The 20621-nt window shown below is 58.6% G+C and overlaps 1 protein-coding gene across 3 annotated transcripts; it reads left to right on the top strand.

Moving 5' to 3' along the window:
• The first annotated feature begins 263 nt into the window (after positions 1–263).
• RRP1 (ribosomal RNA processing 1) lies at positions 264–19336 on the top strand. 3 transcript variants are annotated; one of them, XR_006718154.1, is made up of 14 exons: positions 264–493; positions 1597–1679; positions 3035–3092; positions 4564–4649; positions 6334–6395; positions 8917–9046; positions 9135–9199; positions 9384–9553; positions 12164–12243; positions 12853–12950; positions 13137–13156; positions 14062–14175; positions 14693–14990; positions 16104–16994. XR_006718154.1 is itself a non-coding variant. In XM_045501217.1 (13 exons), the coding sequence occupies exons 1-13, from the start codon at positions 361–363 to the stop codon at positions 14926–14928; spliced, it is 1335 nt and encodes a 444-aa protein (XP_045357173.1). In that variant the 5' UTR covers positions 264–360; the 3' UTR covers positions 14929–19336. The 3 variants fall into 3 exon arrangements, 2 of the variants coding, with proteins under 2 accessions (XP_045357173.1, XP_045357175.1); XM_045501217.1 differs by having other exon boundaries at positions 14693–19336; XM_045501219.1 differs by lacking the exon at positions 16104–16994 and having other exon boundaries at positions 14062–14171; positions 14693–15246.
• Positions 19337–20621: the final 1285 nt, after the last annotated feature.

Here is a 20621-nt window from a genome sequence, read left to right as displayed (position 1 = left end):
GACCTCACCCACGGTGAGATCACGACCTGAGCCTAGATGAAGACTCCTGACGCCGACCCGATCGAGCCACCAGGCGCCCCATAATGGTCTCTCTTTAACCCCGAGTGTCCAGGGGCAACGGCCACCCGCAGAACCAGCGAAGCGGCATCCCGGACCCGCCGCCAGGCGGCGAGAGCTCACGCTCCGAGAGAGGCCCGCGCGGCCGGGAGGCGTCACTCGCAGGCGCCGAGGAAGACGGGCGGGGCCGATGACGTCACGCGCACGCCCCAGAGAGGCCGGCGCGGTCCTGTGACGTCACGCGCGCGCGCGCCCCGGCGAAGCGAAGTGGTCGCTGGCGCCGGAGGGTCGGGGGCGTTCGCCATGGGCCCGCGCGTGCCGCTCCCCCCGGAGATCCAGCTGGCCCAGCGCCTGGCCGGGAACGAGCAGGTGACCCGGGACCGGGCGGTGAAGAGGCTCCGGAAATACATCGTCGCCAGGACTCAGCGGGCCGCAGGTTGGCGTGGGCTGGCGGGGCGTGGGCGCCCTGCGGGGGTGGGACCGCGGCGGGGGTCGCGGGGCGGCCGGAGGCCTGCGGAGGCGCGGGGCCGGGTGGGACCTCCGAACCACGCGGGACCTCCACGTGGCCGGGCCGGCGCGGCCTCCGTGTGGTGCAGGCCCCCCCCCCTCCTGCCCGGCGAGCTCTCGCCCTGCGCCCGTCCCCTCTCCGGCCCCTTGCGGCTCCTCCAGGTGGTGGTGGTGACCACGTGTCCCTCTTCGTGGACACCCCCCCCCCCCTCCAGCCCTTACCTCCTTTTCCCAGCTCAGACCTCCCTCTCCCTGGGAACCGGTGCCGTCATCAGACCGTGTGTCCTGATATCTCTGCTACCCGGTGTTCCGGCACTCGGTATTTTTCCCTCAGGGCGGCATTTGTTGCCGTTGGTAGTTTTCTCTTTGTGTAGTCGCTGGGTTGTGGTGTGAGTTAGGTGTAGTGTGGCCTCCGCCGGGGCGGGGAACGTGCTTCTTGTGAACTGATCTCTCTAACGCTGGTTCTGAAAGTGTGGCCCCTATCAGCAGCTTCGGCGTCACCCGGGCACGTGTTAGAAATGCAAATTATTGAGTCCCATTCCAGCCCTAAGGAGTCAGAAACCTTCCAAGTGATTCCATTCCTAGTGCTAAAGTCTGAGAACCATTGCTTCAGGAACGGAGTGCCGGGCACATTTTTAGGACCCCTGTAAATATTTCAAGTGCTTTTCTGTATCTCCCTTACTAGTTTGAATGAATTAACTTTTTCATTTGAAATTTGAAGCTTAACACAAAAATGCACAAATCGCAAGTGTAGAGCTGAATGCATTATGACAGACGCATGCAGTGTTGAGAGTCCAGAAATGGAGTATGGATACTTGTAGATTCTTGTTTATCGGATGAATGAAATGGCTGTTACCTGGGAGACCAGGCCCAGTCCCAGCGGGTTCTGAGTTGAGAGGATTGCGCTGGAGGAGAGGGCCAGGCACCTGTACAGTGAGAGGCTTTGGTGTAATTCGGGCGGTCGCATTTCTCTGGCTTTGTTCCCGGCACTAAAATCTGGGTTTACCTCGAGTGTTGCTGTTTCTGGTGCAGGTGGTTTCACTCATGACGAGCTGCTGAAGGTTTGGAAAGGACTGTTTTACTGCATGTGGATGCAGGACAAGGCCCTCCTCCAGGTGAGCGTATGAGGCGGTAGCAGGAGAAGCCGGAGTAGCCGTGCCAGTGGGAGGACAGATGGGCATTTCAGGTAGCCTCAGACACTGGGTGCACTTTCACAGCTTCGATGCTGTCTTTTTTATTTTTTGCTAAAAAAACAAAAAACTGTGTTTTTTGTTTTTTTTTTTTTAATGAAAAATGGAACTACCCTACGACCCAGCAATTGCACTACTAGGCATTTAGCCAAGGGATACAGGTGTGCTGTTTCAAAGGGGCACAGGCACCCCCATGTTTATAGCAGTGCTGTCGACAATAGTCAAAGTATAAAAGAGCCCAAATGTCCACCGAGGGATGAATGGATAAAGCAAATGTGGTGTATGTACATATATACACACACACACACACACACACACACATATACATACAATGGAGTATTACTCAGCAATCAAAAAGAATGAAATCTTGCCATTTGTGACTACGTGGATGGACCTGAAGGGTATTATGCTAAGTGAAATTAGTCAGAGAAAGACAAATATATAACTTGACTCGTATGAGGACTTTAAGGGACAAAACAGGTGAACATAAAGGAAGGGAAACAAAAATAATATAAAAACAACAGGGAGGGGGACAAAACTGAAGAGACTCTTAAATACAGAGAACAAACAGGGTTACTGGGGGGGCTGTGGGAGGGGGGATGGGCTAAATGGGTAAAGGGCATTAAGGAAGCTACTCCTGAAATCATTGTTGCACTATATGCTAACTAACTTGGATGTAAATTGAAAAATAATAAGTGAATAGACAAAAAACCAAAAAAACCCCCAATATTGTAATAAATATCCTTTTATATTAAACTTTTTTTTTTTTTTAATTTTTTTTTTTCAACGTTTATTTATTTTTGGGACAGAGAGAGACAGAGCATGAACGGGGGAGGGGCAGAGAGAGAGGGAGACACAGAATCGGAAACAGGCTCCAGGCTCTGAGCCATCAGCCCAGAGCCCGACGCGGGGCTCGAACTCACGGACCGCGAGATCGTGACCTGGCTGAAGTCGGAGGCTTAACCGACTGCGCCACCCAGGCGCCCCTATATTAAACTTTTTTTAGCGTTTATTTATTTTTGAGACAGAACATGAATGGGGGAGGGGCAGAGAGAAAGAGGGAGACACAGAATCGGAAGCAGGCTCCAGACTCCGAGCTGTCAGCACAGAGCCTGATGTGGGGCTTGAACTCACGAACCGCGAGATCATGACCTGAGCCGAAGTCGGATGTTTAACCTACTGAGCCACCCAGGCACCCCTCTCTCTCTCTGCTGATGCTTCTTGTTGTAAGACCACGTTTCTTCAGGGTCTGAGAGCGGTTTTTACTGTTTACCACGCAGGAGGAACTAGGGAGGACCATTTCCCAGCTCATCCATGCTTTTCAGACCACAGAGGCACGTGAGTATCCCTGCCCTGGGGTAAGGGCAGAACGGCTGAGCGTTGGCTCCCGGACGTGGGAGGCTTGCGTCCTGAGACCTAGAGAAAAGGGAGGCCCCGTTCTGCCTGGCGTCTGCTGGTGCTTCACTGCAAAACCCTGCTCTAGGTGTCCGACGGTATTAACCTGTTTATCCACCGTGGACCCAGCTGGAGTCTAAAGGGCCGGTATCTTACGTTTTAAAATAAAAACGGAGACCTAGAAATGGAGACCTAGTGCAGGGTTGCCAAATTGCTTGGCTGAGTCACCTGATCGCTGGGGTGTTCCCTCAGTGTTTCCCCAGCGCTTCTGTTTTTGTCCTGCCCCAGATGCGTAGTTCTCAACCCTGCTGCCTGCCCGCTGTGATCACTGGGGCCTTTTTACAAATCTTGATGTCTAGACCCTGGTCCAGATGATTGTGGCTCTGGCGTTGGGGCCGGGCACCGGCAGTGTTGACCTCCCCACGGTGTTCAGGTGGCCACAGCCAGGGTGGCCCGGTGTCACCCTGTAGATAGTGTGGCTGTTGCTGGTGAGGACCGGGCAGGTTTAGTTCAGTTACACTTACGTGGGTGGAGTAGTTGCAGTTAGGGGTGCACAGGTAGTCGAGGTAACTACATCTGAGCAGACAGCGGAGGTCTGTGCTTTCTAACTTGTTCTCTCTGAGAGCCTGCAGAAGGCCAAGTAGAAAGACTCGCCTGGTGATAGTTGTACGAGTTGGACTTGGGCTTGTCCGTTATTGAAACGCCTGACCAACCTTTGCTGTTGGAGAAACGTGTCCCAGGAGATCAGGGAGGCCCCACGTGTGTCCCAGGGTCAAGGCGTGGGCAGGGCTGGTTCCTGGAGGCCTTGCTCCTGGGCGTGCAGACACCGTCCTCTCCTCGTGTCCTCGCCTGCTCGTCCCTCTGTGTGTCTGTGTCCTGATCTCTTCGAGTCAGATTGGCTTAGGGCCCCCATCGCTCGCCTCATTTTCCCTTCGTTCCCTCTTTAAAGACCCGATCTTCAGAGAAAGTTATTCCGAGGTCCTGGGGTTAGGGTTCGACGTGAATTTGGGGGACACAGCTCGTAGCACTGTGTGTGACTTCCCGCCATTGGTGGGGTTCTGTGCCCGAGCGGGTTAAGGGATGTGGGGGCCGGGCGTGGGTGTCGGGGAGGGGGCGGGGGGACTGGCTGCAGCCGCTTCTCTGCTGCCGGCTTTGCCAGCTCTCTGTGCCTGTTCTTCAGAGAACGTGGCTGCGGTTTGAGGTTGTAGCTGGGCGCTTGCTTTCTGAGGTCCCTCCTGGTCCCGTTTCTAGGCCCGCTTCCTAACACCGCTTCTGAGCTCCGCGGCCTGGGGCAAGGACCCCAGCGGTTGGTTGCGCGTGGCGTCCTGACCGGGTTTCTCCACATTCTCTCACCCCACTTTGCAAAGCAGCATCCGTGTTCCCCTGTGATTCTCTTCTGGCCTTTCTCCTTCAGAGCACCTGTTCCTTCAAACATTCTGGCAAACCATGAACCGCGAGTGGACGGGCATCGACAGACTGCGCCTGGATAAGTTCTACATGGTGAGGAGGCTCTGCGTTCTTCTCTGGGCCCCGCCGTGCCGGCGGCAGCGGGCATGAGGGCAGGTGGGGCAGAGCTGGGGGCACGGCACCGAGAGATGTGGCCTCTGAGCCTTTCCTGCCCTGCCTGGGCAGCGCGGTGGCCCTGAGGACTGTGACCCTCGAGGGGAGCACGGGCCCGCGATTCCACAGCGTCTGCCCCATCTCAGGGTCGGTGAGCGTGCAGACGGCTCAGAACGTAGTGCACGGGCTTCGGTCTCAGGCAGGGGTGTCAGAGTCACCCGTCTGGGGAGAGTCGGTGGTGCAGCCATCGCATCCCTGCTGGAGAGGCCGTGGACCTGTGAGCCAGCAAGCCTCCGTCGGGTTCGTGCCCGAGACACAGACCTCGGGTCCACGGTGGGCTCCAGCCTGTGAGGTTTTCCTCTGCGTGAGGACGATTCACGTGATAGTTGTGTGCGGAATCCCCTTTTTCTTTGCTGTGCTGCATTCCTGTGAACTTCGGTTACTTGTCTGCTCTCAGAAATGCAGGACAAGTGGAGTTTTACGCACTCAGGGTCTTGCCGTCCACTCCCCTCCCCCCCATCTGAACCGCAGTCTCGTTACTCTAGTGGTATCCGCTGGGACTTGGGGCAGCGTTGCCGTCTGAGGGCAGGGGACCCAGGGGGAACCCAGTAGGGCATTGGCCGGGCCTCACTGAGGACGGCCCCGTGGGGCTGTAGTTACTGGGGATCGGCTGCCAGCTCAGACTTGGCCCAGGGCTGCGTGGACACTGTGTATCTCAGATGTCAGGGCGAGGACCAGCTAGCGGGCAAGGCCCGGAGCCCAAGAAGGAAGGAGGGTGGACGCTAGGGCAATCGGGGTGGGGCCAGGGCCCGAGCTGTGCACGTGCACAAGATGCAGGTTTACAAGACAGAGGAGCTTCTGTGTAAGTCAGCTCCCCGTTCCCTGAGATGCAGTTGCCGCGACCTTGGAAGGATGGCTTCTGTTGCTTGGTGGGGGCCCGTGTGAGCGCGCCCAGCAGCACAGCCCCCTGTAGAGGCCAGCCCTCTTGGTGGCGCCGCCGGCCCCAGGAGTGATGTCACATGAGACCCCATGTTCCTAGGCACGGGTCTTCTGGCTGCCAGCTGTGCCCTGTGCACCCTCTGTGCCTTTACCACTGCCGGACCCCTCTGTGGGCGTGCTGCTCGGCCTCTGGACGGTGGGGAAACTGGGTGCAAAGGCTGTTGCAGCGGGAAGCGGGGAGTTGTGGGGGGGAGCCGGGACCTGATGTGAAGGCGAGAGAGCGAGCCAATGCTTCCGTTCTGTCGGGACAGCAGCCCTGTTCTCCGTTTCAGACCTGGTTTTCCCAAAGCGTTCTGCCTCCCCAGGGGGGACCCACGCTTGGTTCCCTGCTCCCACCCCTGAAACGAGGACACTTCCGTTTGGCTTTTGTTGATGGTGCTGCCGGTGCCCCCGGATGTGTCCACTGTGAGCTGGGATTCCGGGTGCTCTTGGAAGGTGGGAGCATCCCAGCCTGGGGGCAGCGGCGTATCCTCTGGACTCAGGGTCCTGAAGCTTGGTGTCCTGTCCACCAGCAGCCCTGGGGGGCCTGCTGTGCGCTCTGGGCCACAGAGACGACCAGGGTGGAGGGGATTCTGGGAAGTCGGGGCCTTGCTCCCACTAACGGGGGTCTCTGTTCATGCCACAGCTCATGCGGATGGTCCTGAACGAGTCATTGAAGGCCCTGAAGATGCAGGGGTGGGAAGAAAGGTTGGTACTCGTGGTGCATCCTGAGAGCCGCTGTGCTTCTCACGGGCGAGCCCACATTCCTTCCCTGGGGGTTGGGTCATGTGCCTCTTCTTTAGCTCTTTGTCATAAAGAGATGTCAGTCTTCCCGTTAAAGGGTGACCCAGTGGTGCTTCATAGGAAGGCATTTGTAACATCATAGTTGGTTCTTGTGTTCTCAGAAGTGAACGTTTTCAGCCTTGATGGTGAGTTCTTACTCTGAATCCCAGTTGAGTTCTCTCATTGTAAATAACGTAGTGTCATTTCTCAACATAGTTAACGCACAGCCAAGGTGGTTGGTTTTGTTTTTTGTTCTGTTTTCATACGGGGTGGCATAGTTGGCTCTGTTATCAGTGGTATTTGCTTCCAGTCACAAAATTTTTGATCATTCAGACTTGTCACTTTTGACAGTGGTGCTTGTGATGGGGGAAGTCCGCGTCCCCCACATTAAGAGGCCCCCTCGGTCTGTGGCCGGCCTTGGGCTCCCCCGGGCTCCGGGCTGGGGGGCTGTGCCGAGCCGCAGCCCTCCTCCACCTTCCTGGGCCCCCCGGGACCATGCCCGGCAAGGCCACCTGGGCCGTGCCTCCCAGGTATGTCACCACTGTCTACACCTTCAGGAGGCAGGCCGAGGTCTGCGGCTCCAGATCGGTTTCTGAGCTGCCGTTTTAAAGCTTTTAAAATTAAAACTGTTTCTTTACACTTTTTTCTCATCGTGAGAGTGACACTTCCCTGTATAGGAACTCGGAACACATTTAAGATGCTGAACAGCAACAGGTAACGACCTTTAAGGTTCTGCGGTGTTCTGTGTGCGGGACACAGAGGGGCGTGGAGCAAACACCATGTTTGCAGAGCGCTTTTTTATTTATTTATTTATTTTTTTAAATTTCTTTTTTTTTTTCAACGTTTATTTATTTTTGGGACAGAGAGAGACAGAGCATGAACGGGGGAGGGGCAGAGAGAGGGAGACACAGAATCGGAAACAGGCTCCAGGCTCTGAGCCATCAGCCCAGAGCCCGACGCGGGGCTCAAACTCACGGACCGTGAGATCGTGACCTGGCTGAAGTCGGACGCTCAACCGACTGCGCCACCCAGGCGCCCCATGCAGAGCGCTTTTTTATTTCACTGATGATGCCTCGAAGACGCCCCCTGTGTCCCGTGTTCTGCTGCAAGGTCTGGGGAGCGGGGAGGGTCGGAAACAACATATTGTGAGTGGTTTCGTGATTAAGAATCGTATGTATGCTAAAGTGCTCATTTCAAGCATGCGGACCCTAAAACCAGTGCCACTGGCCTAGCTGCTGCCCCAGGCGTGTGTCCCAGCCCAGGCGGTGCATCTTCTGGAGAGTGAGGGACGTCCTTGCCTCTGGCCCGCGTTTTCCCAAATCAACATGGATCAGCAGCAGTGGACCGTAGTTCCCTGATTATGAGTGACTTCATGTTTAGGGCAAGGGTGCCTCTGCTTTTGAGTGATTTTCATCCTTTACTTCCGGGGGGGGGGGGGGGGGGGGGCGGTGCCCGGGGTCAGGCGCCCACCAGACGGGACACTCAGGATTTCAGTCCCCGTAGGTGGCTGGTGCCTGAGCAGAGGGGCATGTTAAAGGGACGTCTTATTTCTGTTAACTCTTCGGTTTATCATTGCGAGAGTAGTTCCAGCCTCGTTGTGGGGAATTGAATGCAGAGGTCCTCTTGAAGAAGCTGGTAGCCTCCCATCGGCCTGGGGTCACCAGTGCTGTCCGCCCCGGCTGTCCTTGCAGCCTGTCCCCGTTCTCGCACAGCCGGATGGCGCCGGTTGCCTGGCAACGTTCGTTACTGGCACTGGCCTGGGAGGAGGGGTCCCGGGGCTGAGCCGCAGACAGCATCCTTTCCTAGCCAGCGAGTCTCCGTGCAGCCAAGGGTCCGCTTCAGCCGCGGAGCTCGTTAAAGAAGGCGCGTTTTACAATTCAGGTGAAGGGAACACTACGTCACTCTGCACCTCGATGCATCGGGACCATCGAAGGCTGGTCGCCAGGGCTCTCTGACCTTGGAGCCCCAGGCCTCAGACCACTGAAACCAGCATGCTAGGGGAGGGCAGACGTGGTCTGCCCGGGCCACGTACTCCGTGCAGTGGAACCGGGGAAGCGGCTCTTCCCCCTCGCTGGCCTCCCCTCCTTTCTTTGCCCTGTCCTGGCGTTCCTTCCCCGTGAGGACGGAGCCGTGCGAGACGTGGTGGTGCGGCCTCTTGTCACTCCAGGCCCCCGGCATGGTGATGGAAGGGAAGGCCCTCGTAGCTGAGATTGTCTCGCCACGTGTGCTGGTGCCGACAGTGGTCCCACGTCTGTAATGACGAGTCCTTTGTGCTGGAACAGACCCTCCCGGGTCACCAGATCAGCACCGGCGGAAAGCGGCACGTTGGGAGGATGGGCGCTTGCCTGTCACCGTGCCCCGTCAGAGTTCCGCTTCAGGTAGAGGGACCTCACTGGCTCGTGGCCGGCTGTGGCCGCCTGCTGTACCTGCCCGTCTCCCTCCTCAGGCAGGCGGAACGGCTGCTGGAGCTGCTGACGACAGAGATCCTGCACCCTGACAGCCAGGCCCCCAGCGGGGTCAAGAGCCACTTCCTTGAGATCTTCCTGGAGGAGCTGAGCAAAGTGGGCGCCACGGAGGTGAGGGCGGCGGGCCGAGGGTGGCGGCCGAGCCCCTCACCTGTGCTCAGCCACCAGGGCCTCAGGCCACGCCTGTCTCTCCTCGTAGCTGACGGCGGACCAGAACCTCAAGTTCATCGAGCCCTTCTGCACGATCGCCGCTCAGACTAAGGAGTAAGTGGCAGGGGCTTCCTCCGGCCGGTTCTTTCTCGCTGAATTCCCCGGATGCCCACCTCCGGGAAGAGAGGCTGAGTCCCGTCCGGGTGCATGACAGGGCCACTGGAGGGTGGCTGCCGTGGGCGGGGCTGGATGGATGGGCGCGACCTAACTGGCCTGCTCCTGTGCGGCTGCCCCTCAGCTCCCTGGTCTTGCATAACATCACTCGGGGCGTCTTTGAAACGATCGTGGAGCAGGCCCCGTTTGCCATCGAGGACCTTATGAATGAGTTGGAGGCACCAGAGGAGGAGGAGGAGGGGACGTCGGAGGACGAGCGGGAGGAGGACGTGCCGTCCAAGGAGCCACGGAGAGGTGAGGGTCACAGCACATCTGGTGTGCCGGCACCCGTCCTGGCCCGGCAAGCTTCGGTGCCTGCCGGGGTTCCTGCATTCGCCTCTGGCCTGGTCCCCTTGTTCCTGAGCTTACCCCCAGCTTTTATCCGTGGCCCGGCAGCCGGGTTGAGTTCCAGAAACAAGCACGTGTGTTTTTCCTCTCCAGCCTCCCTTTCCCAGGATGCGATCCTGACTCCCTGGCTCCTTTCTGACTTACGGTTCCTCCCCGCTCACCCTTCCTCTCCGGTCCCAACCCTCCATCACTGGGCCCACCCGGACCACCCTGTTTAAACAGCCTCCCAGCCCCTGCCTTGGCTCGCTCACTGGGTTTCCCGACAACACATCTCATTTTCTGGGATAAATCACTTAGATAAATGACGTTTGTCATTTGTGGCCCTTTCTCCCCACCGGACGTGGGCTCCCCCAGGACGGCGAGTGTTGTCGATCACAGCTGCGTCCCCAGTGCCGGGAGCGGCACCTGGCACAGACGAGGTGCCCACGAGCCGGGGTGGGTGAGTGAGTGGGTGGAGCGTACCACGGGGAAACCTGCCACGGGGGATGTCCCGGGGAAGGGCTTTGGGGTCTGTTCACCGTCTCGATGTTCATGTGGGTCCTTGTGGGACGTCAGTTGATCTCAGGTGGCCTGTGGCCTCGGTTGTGGCCTGTGGCTGCTTTAGGACTCTGCCTGCCTCTGACTCTTTTTGTGCGAAAATGTGCGTTATGTGAAGCTTCCCACTTTAACCATTGTTAAGTGTTCAGTTCGGTGGTGGTAAGCGTGTTCACGCTGTTGTGCAGCTGTCCCCACCATCTTTCTGGAACTTTCCATCTTTCCATACTGAAACTCTGTCCCCGTTAAACACTGACCCCCTCCCCTCAATCGCTCCCTCCCCAGCCAATGGCGCCCACCGTCCATTCTCTGTCTCTGTGACGCTGACTGCTCTGGGGCCTCATATAAGTGCATCCCACGGGATTTGTCCTTTTGTGGCCGGCTGATTTCACTCAGCATCACGTCCTCGAGCACATGTCAGTTTCTTTCCTTTTTTTCTCTTAAGGTTGAATAGTGCACCACCGTGCATAGACCACGTTATGGGTGTCCAGTCACCCATCGAGGGACCCTTGGGTTGCTTGCACATTGTAGCTACTGTGAAGGAGTCTGCAGTGAACATGGGTAAACAGGGATTGCTCGGAGTCCCTGCTTTCAGTTCGTGGGGGCCAATGCCCTGAAGTGGGATTGTGGGATCATACATAATTGTTTTTAAAATTTTTTGAGGACCCCCTCCATGCTGTTTCCACAGCAGCTGCACCATCTTGCATTCCTGCCAACAGCGCACAAGGGGCCCCATGTCCTGTTTTGTTGGCGGGAGCATCCCCGTGGGTGTGAGGGGGTGTCTCGCTGTGGTTTTGGTCCGTGTGTCCCTGATGATCGGGGATGTGAACACCCTTATGCACTTGGTGGCTGTCTGTGCGTCTTCCCGGAGATGGGTCTGCCCTAGTCCTTTGTTTTGGGCAGGGCAGGGTGCCCTGTGCCGCTGAGTGTTAGGGGCTCCCTGTGTGTTTTGGACACTCACGCCTTGTCGGGTTTGTGATTCGCAGACATCTTCTCCCTCTGTGCACTGCCCTCTGGGTAGCGGCTTTGGATGCACGGAAGTTTTCATCCTCATAAAATTCAGTTGCCCTGTTCCCTGTGTCTTCTGGGCCACACCTGAGAAGTCCTTGCTGTGTCCAGTCTCCTGAGGGCCTTGCTTTATTTACTTCTCAGAGTTACACTGTTTGAGTTCTTGCACGTAGGTCTTTCACCTACTTCAAGCTGATTTTTGTTTATGGTGCTACGTCAGGACCTAGCTTCTTTCCCTTGCACATGGATGTCCAGTTTTCCCAGCACCGTCTGTTGAAGAGCCTGTCCCTCCCCAGTGAGTGGTTCTAGAGCCCTTATGGAAGGTCATTTGACCACGTAGATTCAAGGGTTAATGTCCCCCCCGCCAGCTCTTCACGCCCCCAGTGGAGCTCTCCTGGTGGCTGTGTTTGTGCCCCCAGCGTTTTATCCGGCCATCTTGTGTATCTTACCCATCCTTTTCCTCTGTAGCCGAGTCGCCCTGACACAGGCAGGTTTAGTAGTCTCCTGGAGGGCCCCCTGAGCCTGCCTGTGGCCCTGCCGTCCCCCTTCTCTGTCCTGCGTGCCCGCCTGTTGTCCAGAACCATGCTGTAGGTAGGCCGTGACATCATAGCCCCGAGCGATCTGAACACTGTCTCTGCGGCCCCTTGATCCGGGGCTCACCCGTGGTGGCATCTAGCACCCCTCTTCTTTGTCTCTGGAACTTCTGACGCTACGTTGGCTATGGAAGACGCCCGCTCGTAATTCTTAGTTTTGCTCTAAGGACTGCTCAGGCCCCGCTGCCTTTGGGACGTTGCTTTCATTTCCAGGCCTGCAGTGGCACCTTACCCCTCGGTGTGAACCCCCACCCCAGCCTGCACCTGCCTCTGCCCAGGTCTTGGGCCCTGGTGCACGGGGCTCCAGGTTCCCAGGTGTTTGTGTTGGGGTCCTCTGCATGCTGGGTATGTGCACCTGTTCACGGGGGCCCTTTTGTTCTAGGCTCTCTCCACGGGGCCGCACCTGACACGAGCGAGGAGCCAGCAGGAGATGGCGAGGACGGCATGGGCCCTGTCCTCCAGGTGGGTGGCCTGTGTTTGGGGCCTGGCTCCGCCTCTGCTCGCCAGGAAGGGGGGCGCTCCAGCCCCTCACGTGCCGAGTCACGGAGTCCTTGCAAGCGGTGTGCTCCCTGTTCGCCTCTTGGAGCACTAGACCCGTGAGATAGCACTGCCGATGGGTCACCTTTTGTGTTGCGCTCGGGGTCAGAACCTGGCAAACAGGACCTGTGACTTCAGGCCCATTGGAAATGTACACTTCCTACTAACTTTTCAAACGTTGACTATTTGTTAAAGGAGTAGGAATTAGGTGTATGGCCTAAGTAGCATCTGTCAGAGTTGAACGAGTGTTTTCTGCTCATCTTGATGTGGCTGCCTGGGGCGTGGCGGGGGGGGGGGGGGAGGTCACAGAGAGGCTGGCCTGGGTGGGCCCTTTACATTGTCAGCAGCGCTGGGGTCCTGCTCGCTGCCTCATGCCTTGTACGTGGTGTTAGCGGAGGGGACTCGGGAAGACGTCATCAGGACCCGTCCTTGTGACCCCATCGGAGAATCTGCATGTGGTCTGCGTGCTCTCTCTGCTCGGTTTCTGCTCCCAGAGCACCTGGGAGGTGACTGGTGTCTCTCTTTGGGCAACAGTTTGACTATGAGGCTGTGGCCAGCAGACTGTTCGCGGCGGCCAGTCAGCAGGACACCCCTTCCCAGAACAGGAAGCGCCTCTACAAAGTGATCCGGAAGTAAGTTGCCCTTCCCTCTGTCCTTGGCGTTGCCCTCGCTCCTTTGGCCTGGCACCTTCCCTCCGTCCCGACCTGACCTCAGAGCATGGGTGGGGGGCTTCATCGCGGGCCCGGTGCAGAGACAGGCGCGGCCTCCGCCCTCGGGCAGCGGCTGTGGCCGTGCTGAGTGCCTGTCTTTCCTTGCAGGTTGCAGGACCTCGCTGAAGGTGAGCATCTCGCGCCGGGACCCCGGCCTTTCTCCTGGGCGTGCACTGGCTCGCGTGGTCACCCTCATGACTTGACTGGCCTGCGGAGGCGGGGCTCTGGGGAAGAGGGGGCCCGAGGGGTTCTGCGCTCGCCCTGGCCCAATGCTGTGGCTGTCAGCCCTGCACATGTGCTAGAGCCCCGGGGGCTTGTGACGCTCTGCTGGCCCCCCGGGCGCGGCGGCCCGAGAACCTGCATTTCTAGTGAGTTCTCAGGCCTGCCCTGCTGCTGGCACGCTGTGTGGCAGACGGTAGCACTTCTCAGTGCGTGGCTGAGGGGGCTGGTAACGAGGCTTCTGCTGAAAGGCGTTTTCTCGGCTTACGACTGGAGACGGGCATGTCCCCCATGTCGCTGTGAGAACTTTTAAACGCAGAGCGACGCCGGGAGGGTGTCCACTTCTGCCATCAGTATTTACTGTCCCTGCTGTGTCACATGTCTCCCTCTTCCTCCGTCACACCGTAGCCCCAACTACTTTGTGCGCACCGTGAGCTGAAGTGTGGTATTTTTAGCTAAAATTCATGCACGTGCGTGCGTGTTGTGTACGTCTGGGTGTCACAGGCGCTGTCCCCGTCAGCATAGAGAACACTGCCATTGGCCCGGAGGGCGGTCTTGGCTCCCTTTCAGCCTGAGGTTTTTAGGGAATGGGTCACGACCCACCATCAGTGCTGCAGGAACCCCCCCCCCCCCCCCCCCCGACCACTTCCTGCTGGCGCGGCTTCGAGCCGGTCGTGGCTGTGGGGGCATGACCACGGTCTTCTCGCTCGCGGCGCCTGGAGGTGGACCCTGTGTGGTGGTTTGCAGTCCTGAACGCGCACCGACAGCATCACAACCTGCCTTTTGCCTCCTGATCGCCTGCCTTGGTCCCTAGGGCTCTTCCCTGAGGATGACGTTCCGGAAAAAGCCTGCAGGAACCTGCAGGAAGACAGGCGGGAGAGGAAGACAAAGAAGCGTTTGCCCACATCTGGGTCACAGAACAAGGCAGGTAGGATTCGTGCCTTGGTGCTAACCGTCTCAGGTCCTGGCATCTACCCTTTGAAGGGTGTCCTGGGTCGCCACTGCTTCTGCCTGTGCCCAGGCCACCTCCCCCTGTGTTGGCTTATGCCCGGGCCCTTGCTGCAGTCAGTGGCCCAGCTCGTGCAGCGATGCTAGGCTGGACGCCGGACCCAGTCTGCCCCATCCTGTGTTCCGGGCCTCCTCACCCCTCGGGTCACATGTTTGTGGCCACCTCCTCTCTCCTGAGTCTGTCTGCTGGCTTTCCTGGAGGTCTGCTTCCGGTCCTCCTGCCTGGCCGGGAGCCCCCATAAATAGCCTCGCGGGTGCCCGATGGCTGTGGCACTTGACCTCCACGCTGCTGGGACGCTCCTGAGCCCGTCGGTGCTTCTGTGTGGGGTCCCTTTGTGTGGCCCGCGTGCGGCCCCGGAGGCGGCAGCGTCTTTGGTCCGGGTGGAAGCGAGGCAACCAGGCCCCGGCGCCTTGTTCACGTGGCCTTGCTCTTGTAGGGAAAGGCGGCGAGGAGGACTCGTGTCCAGACCTGAGCTCCGGAGCTGAGAGGATGGCGAGGCGGCAGGGCTCGGGGGCTGAGCGCACCGGGCCCCAGGAGCAGCCCGGGGGCCCTGCTGGGAGAGGGGCTCGGAAGAGGCGGCGGCGGCGGCCTCGGGCGGGGGCCAGGGCGAAGGTGACCGATTGCCAGAACCTGCGGATGAGGAGGCGGCAGCCGCCACCGAGCGGGAAGTGACCCCGGCAGGCCCCGCACGTGCGGGGAGGCCCTTCCCTGCGGCCCCTCCGTCTTGTGCTGAGGTGAGCGGGGGATCAGGGCCGCAGGGCCCTGCTCCTAAGACAGTGTCCCGATGGGAGCGGCTCCTGACCTGCTGTGTCGGCAGAGGGTCGGGCCCCTTGCTCGGTGGCCGTGCCCCAGGCCCGAAAGTGCTGGCGCCATGCTGACCTTGGTCAGGAACCCCTGAGACGTGAAAGTGCCCTGCAGACCCTCTCCCTGGGCCAGTGACCCGCCACACCCCGGGGTGTCCATGAATAAAATGCTGTGCAGTTCTTTCCAGCAGAGTCCCGCTTCTGGTGCATTCGTGCAGGAAGAGTTCCAGTGGGGAAAACTGCCAGGTGCTTGTTCCCAGTAGTGTTTGTATCTCGTACCCGTTTTGTGGAGAAAAAGTTCACACACGTCTCGAAATTTGGGAGAGGACACCGAGCGGTAATTGTGGTTTTCTGGACGGCCTCTTCGTAAACTTGTGTTTGGAGCTGACAGTCAGCAGCCGGGCTGACACAGAGCCGACTACTGCTTGGTTGGTGTGTCCGAGGCAGGGAGGTTGGCTCTGCTCATCCCTCAGCCCTGACTTGTGGGTGGACCCGTGGTGCCCCCGTCTCCCTTCAGCGCCTTTAAATTCAGCGTCGGCCCTGCTGCTCATCCTGGAGGGTCTGAGGCAGTCGTGTGTTGCCGGAACGTGACCGGGACCCTGACCAGAACCAGGGTGCTGTGAGAAGCCCCTGGCCCAAGAATGCGGATTAGGAGGACCGTAGGTGTGAGTCAGTGCCACGTGGGTCCCTGGTGGCCTCCGGGCTCGGGGCTGCATAGGTGACAGGTGGGCACCGTCTGGGTCGGCCCGCCGGGTCACTGCTGAGCTGAGGTGTGTGGGTGAGCCCAGCAAGAGGACCCCACGGTCTCTCACCGAACCCCGGTTCCTCAAGCCTGCTGCACGCGGGGGCAGGTGGCCCCCGGTGGCCCCGTTCAGTCAGTTCAGCTGGGTGGGCAGAGCCAGGGGCTGACGGGGCGGGCCCCTGGATCCTGGAGGGCACGGTTCCTGCTGTGCAAAGTGACTTGGAAAAGCAGCACATCCCACCCAGAGCTCGGGCCCAGGCAGGGGCCAGGCGGAGGTTGCTGAGGCCTTGTTTCTTCCCCAGCCGTTGGTGCCGTTTTGTGTGTGTGGCGGGGACGGCCTGTGCTCTGTTGTCTCGGCCAGATTTTCTTTGGTCAAAAGGTAAGGAAACAGCCACGTGTGGAATTTCTGAAGAAACGAAAATCTTTCTGGCTACGACCAGATCGTAGCCCTCAAACCAGAGGATCTGTGGCTTCCTCCGTGCTGTTTCCACGCGGTTCTCCGACCACGCTGTGGTCCTTCCCTTACCAACCGCGTCGTGTGGACGATGTGACCGTTGGCGCGCTGGCCAGCTGTGGGCGGCTTGTGGTCACTCCTGCCTCTGCCAGCGCCCCTCCCTGTCAGGATGGGCTCTCCTTGGGCCACACAGGGCAACCTCAAGAGGAAACGGAAGGTGACCGCCACCCAGTGCCCCTAGGAGAGCCTGTGTCCAAAAGAGGACGTTGTGTTTATTACTCGTGTATTCTTTTTCTAGAATCGCTTTACTGAGCTGTAACTCACAGGCATTATAAGTCACCTCCATCGAGCGTAGGGCTCCGTGGGTCAGAGTTACGTAACCATCCGCATTCCAGCCTTTTGTCAAAGAAACCAGTGTCCTTGAACTGGCTCTCTCGCGGCCCCCACCGCCACCCCAGCCCCTGGCCAACCCTCACCCATTTTCTGTCTGCGTGTTCTGGACTTTCCATGTAGATGGAATCATCCCGTGTGGGTCTTCTGCGTGCGGCTTTTTGGTGCGGATGTTTTCTGTGTGCATCCGTGTTGTCCCACGTCGCCTGGGCCAGGACTTCATTCCCTGTGTGGCCGAGTAATGTTGCACCGTGTGGATGCCCAAGTGTCACCTGCTGTCCGAAAGCACAGTGTTCCCGTGAGACCTTTCTTCAGCCGAAACGGCATAAAGCAAAACAGTTACCGTTAATTTACGTGGAAAGTTTTTTGGGCGTTTCCAGACCCCAAATCTCTTGTGATTCTACTCCCCGGGACTTACTTCGCTAATGGAGACCCAAAATCAGTCGTGATCGAGCCCAGGTGCTCACGGACACCGCTCAGAGCCGTGGCGGCTGGCGGCTGATGCAGGTCCCGGGAAGGAGGTTGGCGGGGCCGCGCCCACTGCTGGGGTTCGCGCCGCCTCTGTTACAGCTCGCTGCGGAACCAGTGCTGGACGCTCTTCCCGCTTTTTGTCTTTTTTTTCCCTACACGCAGAAGTAGGGATTTGTCTTTTTTTTCCCTACACGCAGATTGAGTCTGATTAGCAAGAACTGGTACTGACATAGGTGTTTCGTAAAAGCGAAGTGGAGGATGCCTCTACCGCATTTCTGTTTACCGTTTGTGCGCGGGGCGCTTGTGACCGCTAGTGCCGCTGTAGACACGCACGAGCTTCTGCGGGGACCCGCTCTCGCTCCTCGGTGTGTACCCAGGGACAGAATTGCTGGGCCGGGCGGTAGGTGACTCCTTGACCTGCGTGAAGATCCGCCAGGCTTCTCACAGTCGCCACACCTCCTGATGTTCCCACCTCTGGACGGGGCGCAGCTTTAGGCGGGCGCTCCCCGGTGCCGCTTGACCTGTGAGCCTGTGGCGTGCCCTTGGCGCCACGGCGCCACGGCTGATCAGAGCGGACCGACGGCCTTGAGGGTGCCTTGCGGCTGCAGAGAACCCACCTGGCCCCTGTGCAGCGGTGCACTCCGGACCGTCTCACCCCTGCCCCTGCCTGGTCCCGCTTGGACCTGACTGGCTCAGCCGTCCACCTGTGTGCTGTTGGGCAGGAGACAGTCACTCTGAGCCTTCACTGACCTATCTGTGAAATGGGGGTTACATGGCCGGGCTGGGGATTATATTGCTGTTTTTTCCAAGGCAGCCTGAAACTTACAGAGGAGTCACAAACGCGATGAGCATTTTTCACCCAAACCGCTTGAGAGTTGTGTGCTGACTTGATGCGTATCACCCGGAATACTTTAGGTGCATTTTCTGCAACCAACATTCTCTTAACCACAGCACAGTCATCGAGTCAGAATTAGCATGGGCCCCTCTGTGCCATCTAAGCCTCCGGTCTGTTCAGCGATGCCCTCTGCAGCCACGAGACCCCATCTGGAGTCACCCGCGTCTGATTCTCGTTTCCCTTCAGCTTCCTCTGAACGAGACCAGGTCCTCCGCCCTTGTGTACCATCCAGGACCTGGATGTCGGGTGGATCTGAGGCTGGCGATTCTGTACATCGTCCCCACTGCGGGTGACTGGTGGTCCCTCGCGTCTAGACTTGGGTCACCCCTCTCGGCAGGAATCAGAAACAATGCTCGTTCTCCCCGTGTCCTGCCCGGGCCTCCGCTTTCCACCTGCCCTGGTGCGGAGGCACCTGCTTGTGAATGTGGCCCCTTCCCTTGGTTGCTAACGGTGTGTGTGGCAAGGGCCTCTGCAGCCCCCAAGCGGAGTTTCTCGCCGAACTTCATTTACTCGCTGATTGACTTACATCGGTGGCTCATGGTTTCCTGTTTTATCTTGTGGGTTGTAATCTGTTCCTGCCACTTATGTTAATAGCATGTCTCATTTGGGCCAGTGGGAGACCCCAGGCTGGCTTCTGCTCCCTGTAAGGAGCCCCCACCACCCCTCACCTTTGTCACAGTAAGAATCCTCAGCCCTGGGACTGGCCGCTTCTCCACAGAGCACTGACTCGATTGACGGTACAACCCTGCCCGGCTCGGGAGGAGCTGGTGTGGACGAGGGCCTACTGGAGTCCCTTCATCTTTCGTTCTGCCACCACATCACTGAGATGCACCTCACGCAGCGTTCAGTTCTCCTGCTTAAAGTGTCCTGTCCGGGGGTTCTTCATGTATCCGCAGGGGCGTGCCTCCATCACCACGGGCCAGCATGGGACATTTGTACCCATCCCCCCAAGGAAACTCCATAGTGGGGGGCCTCTTTTTTAAAATTTTTTTTTTTTCAACGTTTTATTTATTTTTGGGACAGAGAGAGACAGAGCATGAACGGGGGAGGGGCAGAGAGAGAGGGAGACACAGAATCGGAAACAGGCTCCAGGCTCTGAGCCATCAGCCCAGAGCCTGACGCGGGGCTTGAACTCCCGGACCACGAGATCATGACCTGGCTGAAGTGGGACGCTTAACCGACTGCGCCACCCAGGCGCCCCTTGGGGGGCCTCTTAACTTGGAGAAAGCCTGTGTGAGGCTTCTGGACCAGCAGGAGCCCCCGCCAAGAGGTGGTGATGGGTTATTGCTCACAAGGCTAATAAATGAATTTATAGTTTTCTCGAACCACTAAGAGGTGTGGAACACATACAGCTTGTGTCTGAGGCGACCTGAGGAATTCTCTCCTGGGTGCTTACACAGTAGCTCTGGGGGTCAGTGGTCAGGTAGGGGCATCTCGGGACCCTTTGCCTCCTCTGTGTCAGCAGTACAATAGGTGGGACTGGAGCTTTGGTCTGGGGCACGTGGGCTGCCCCTGCGCCGTGGGGTCTCGGCTCACCGACCCCGGAGAGAAGTCTCGTCCCTGCCTCGCCTTGCTTGGCAAGGCAGGCCTGGCCTCGAATCAACCGGAGGGGAGGGCTCGTGTCAGCCAGGGCCGCCTCTGAGTTAACTGCTCATCGGTCACTACCGTGACCCAGAACTCCCGTTTTAGCCACAACCAGCAAGGGGTCAGGCCCGCTGCTTCGCTTTTGTAATGAGGACTGGGCGGGTTGGGTGGCAAAGCAGGGGGCAGCTTTCACCCAGGGCAAAGAGACACCAGGGCTGCAAGGGAGGGGGTTTGGTTGGGGGTGAGGGGCGGGCAGGTGAGGGGGTCCTGTGTGCTGAACGTTCAAGCAGGGGCGTGACCAGCCAGGGACGTTCAAGCAGGGGCGTGACAGTTTTGCACCTGTCCCGTTGGTAGTGGGATAGGGGGTGAATTTGGGGACAGTCCTGCCAGCAGCCCTAGGTTGGGACGCCTTCTGGCCAATGTCTTGGGTAGCTCCGGCCTTTACACACACTGCCTTATAAAAATAGCCTCTTAATCACTAGGGCCTGGCAGCAAAGGACAGTCTCCTCGTCCCCAGCCCAGAAGTTCCCCACATGGGCAGCAGGGTTTAGGTAGAGGACCCAGACTCCAGGTGGTTGTGGACTTAGTGGGGTGGAGGGCCGGATGCAGGGGAGGTCCCATCCTGTGGCCGGTACCCTGTAGAAGAGAAAGGAGGGTCCTGGGGGGGGCGGGGGTCTATGTGCTGCTCACCCCCAGCCAGTGTGGGGGAAGGACTGAGGCTCCAGGTCCCAGCCGGAAGCCTGTAAGGATCAGTTAAGTCTCAGATGGGGACGTCTCCCCAGACGACCTTTCTACTGTGAAAAGCCGTGCCAACCAGCTGACCCCAGCAGTGGGCGGGCTTGGCGCCTGTTGAAAGGGGCCGCTCAGCTGGTAAATTGGGCTGATTTTCTTTCCCAAACCGGATTTGGCTGGAGGGAGCTGTGTCAGGCGGTGCCTGGTCTCCCCGTAGCAGCTGTGCCCGGGAGTCTTGACTTCCCTTTTCAGTCCAGTGTCACCGCACGTCCCTTTCCCATGGATTCTTTTGCT

The sequence above is a fragment of the Leopardus geoffroyi genome, chromosome C2, assembly GCF_018350155.1.
Source record: "Leopardus geoffroyi isolate Oge1 chromosome C2, O.geoffroyi_Oge1_pat1.0, whole genome shotgun sequence".
In the NCBI taxonomy this organism is placed as follows: Eukaryota; Metazoa; Chordata; class Mammalia; order Carnivora; family Felidae; genus Leopardus; species Leopardus geoffroyi.
This window is presented reverse-complemented; position numbering and strand designations above follow the sequence as displayed.

Coding starts and splice junctions, on each gene's coding strand:
- RRP1 (XM_045501217.1), top strand. CDS start 361: ATGGGCCCGCGCGTGCCGCTCCCCCCGGAGATCCAGCTGGCCCAGCGC. Junction 3,093..4,563: donor TTTTCAGACCACAGAGGCAC/GTGAGTATCCCT, acceptor TTTCTCCTTCAG/AGCACCTGTTCCTTCAAACA. Junction 12,951..13,136: donor CTCTACAAAGTGATCCGGAA/GTAAGTTGCCCT, acceptor CTTTCCTTGCAG/GTTGCAGGACCTCGCTGAAG.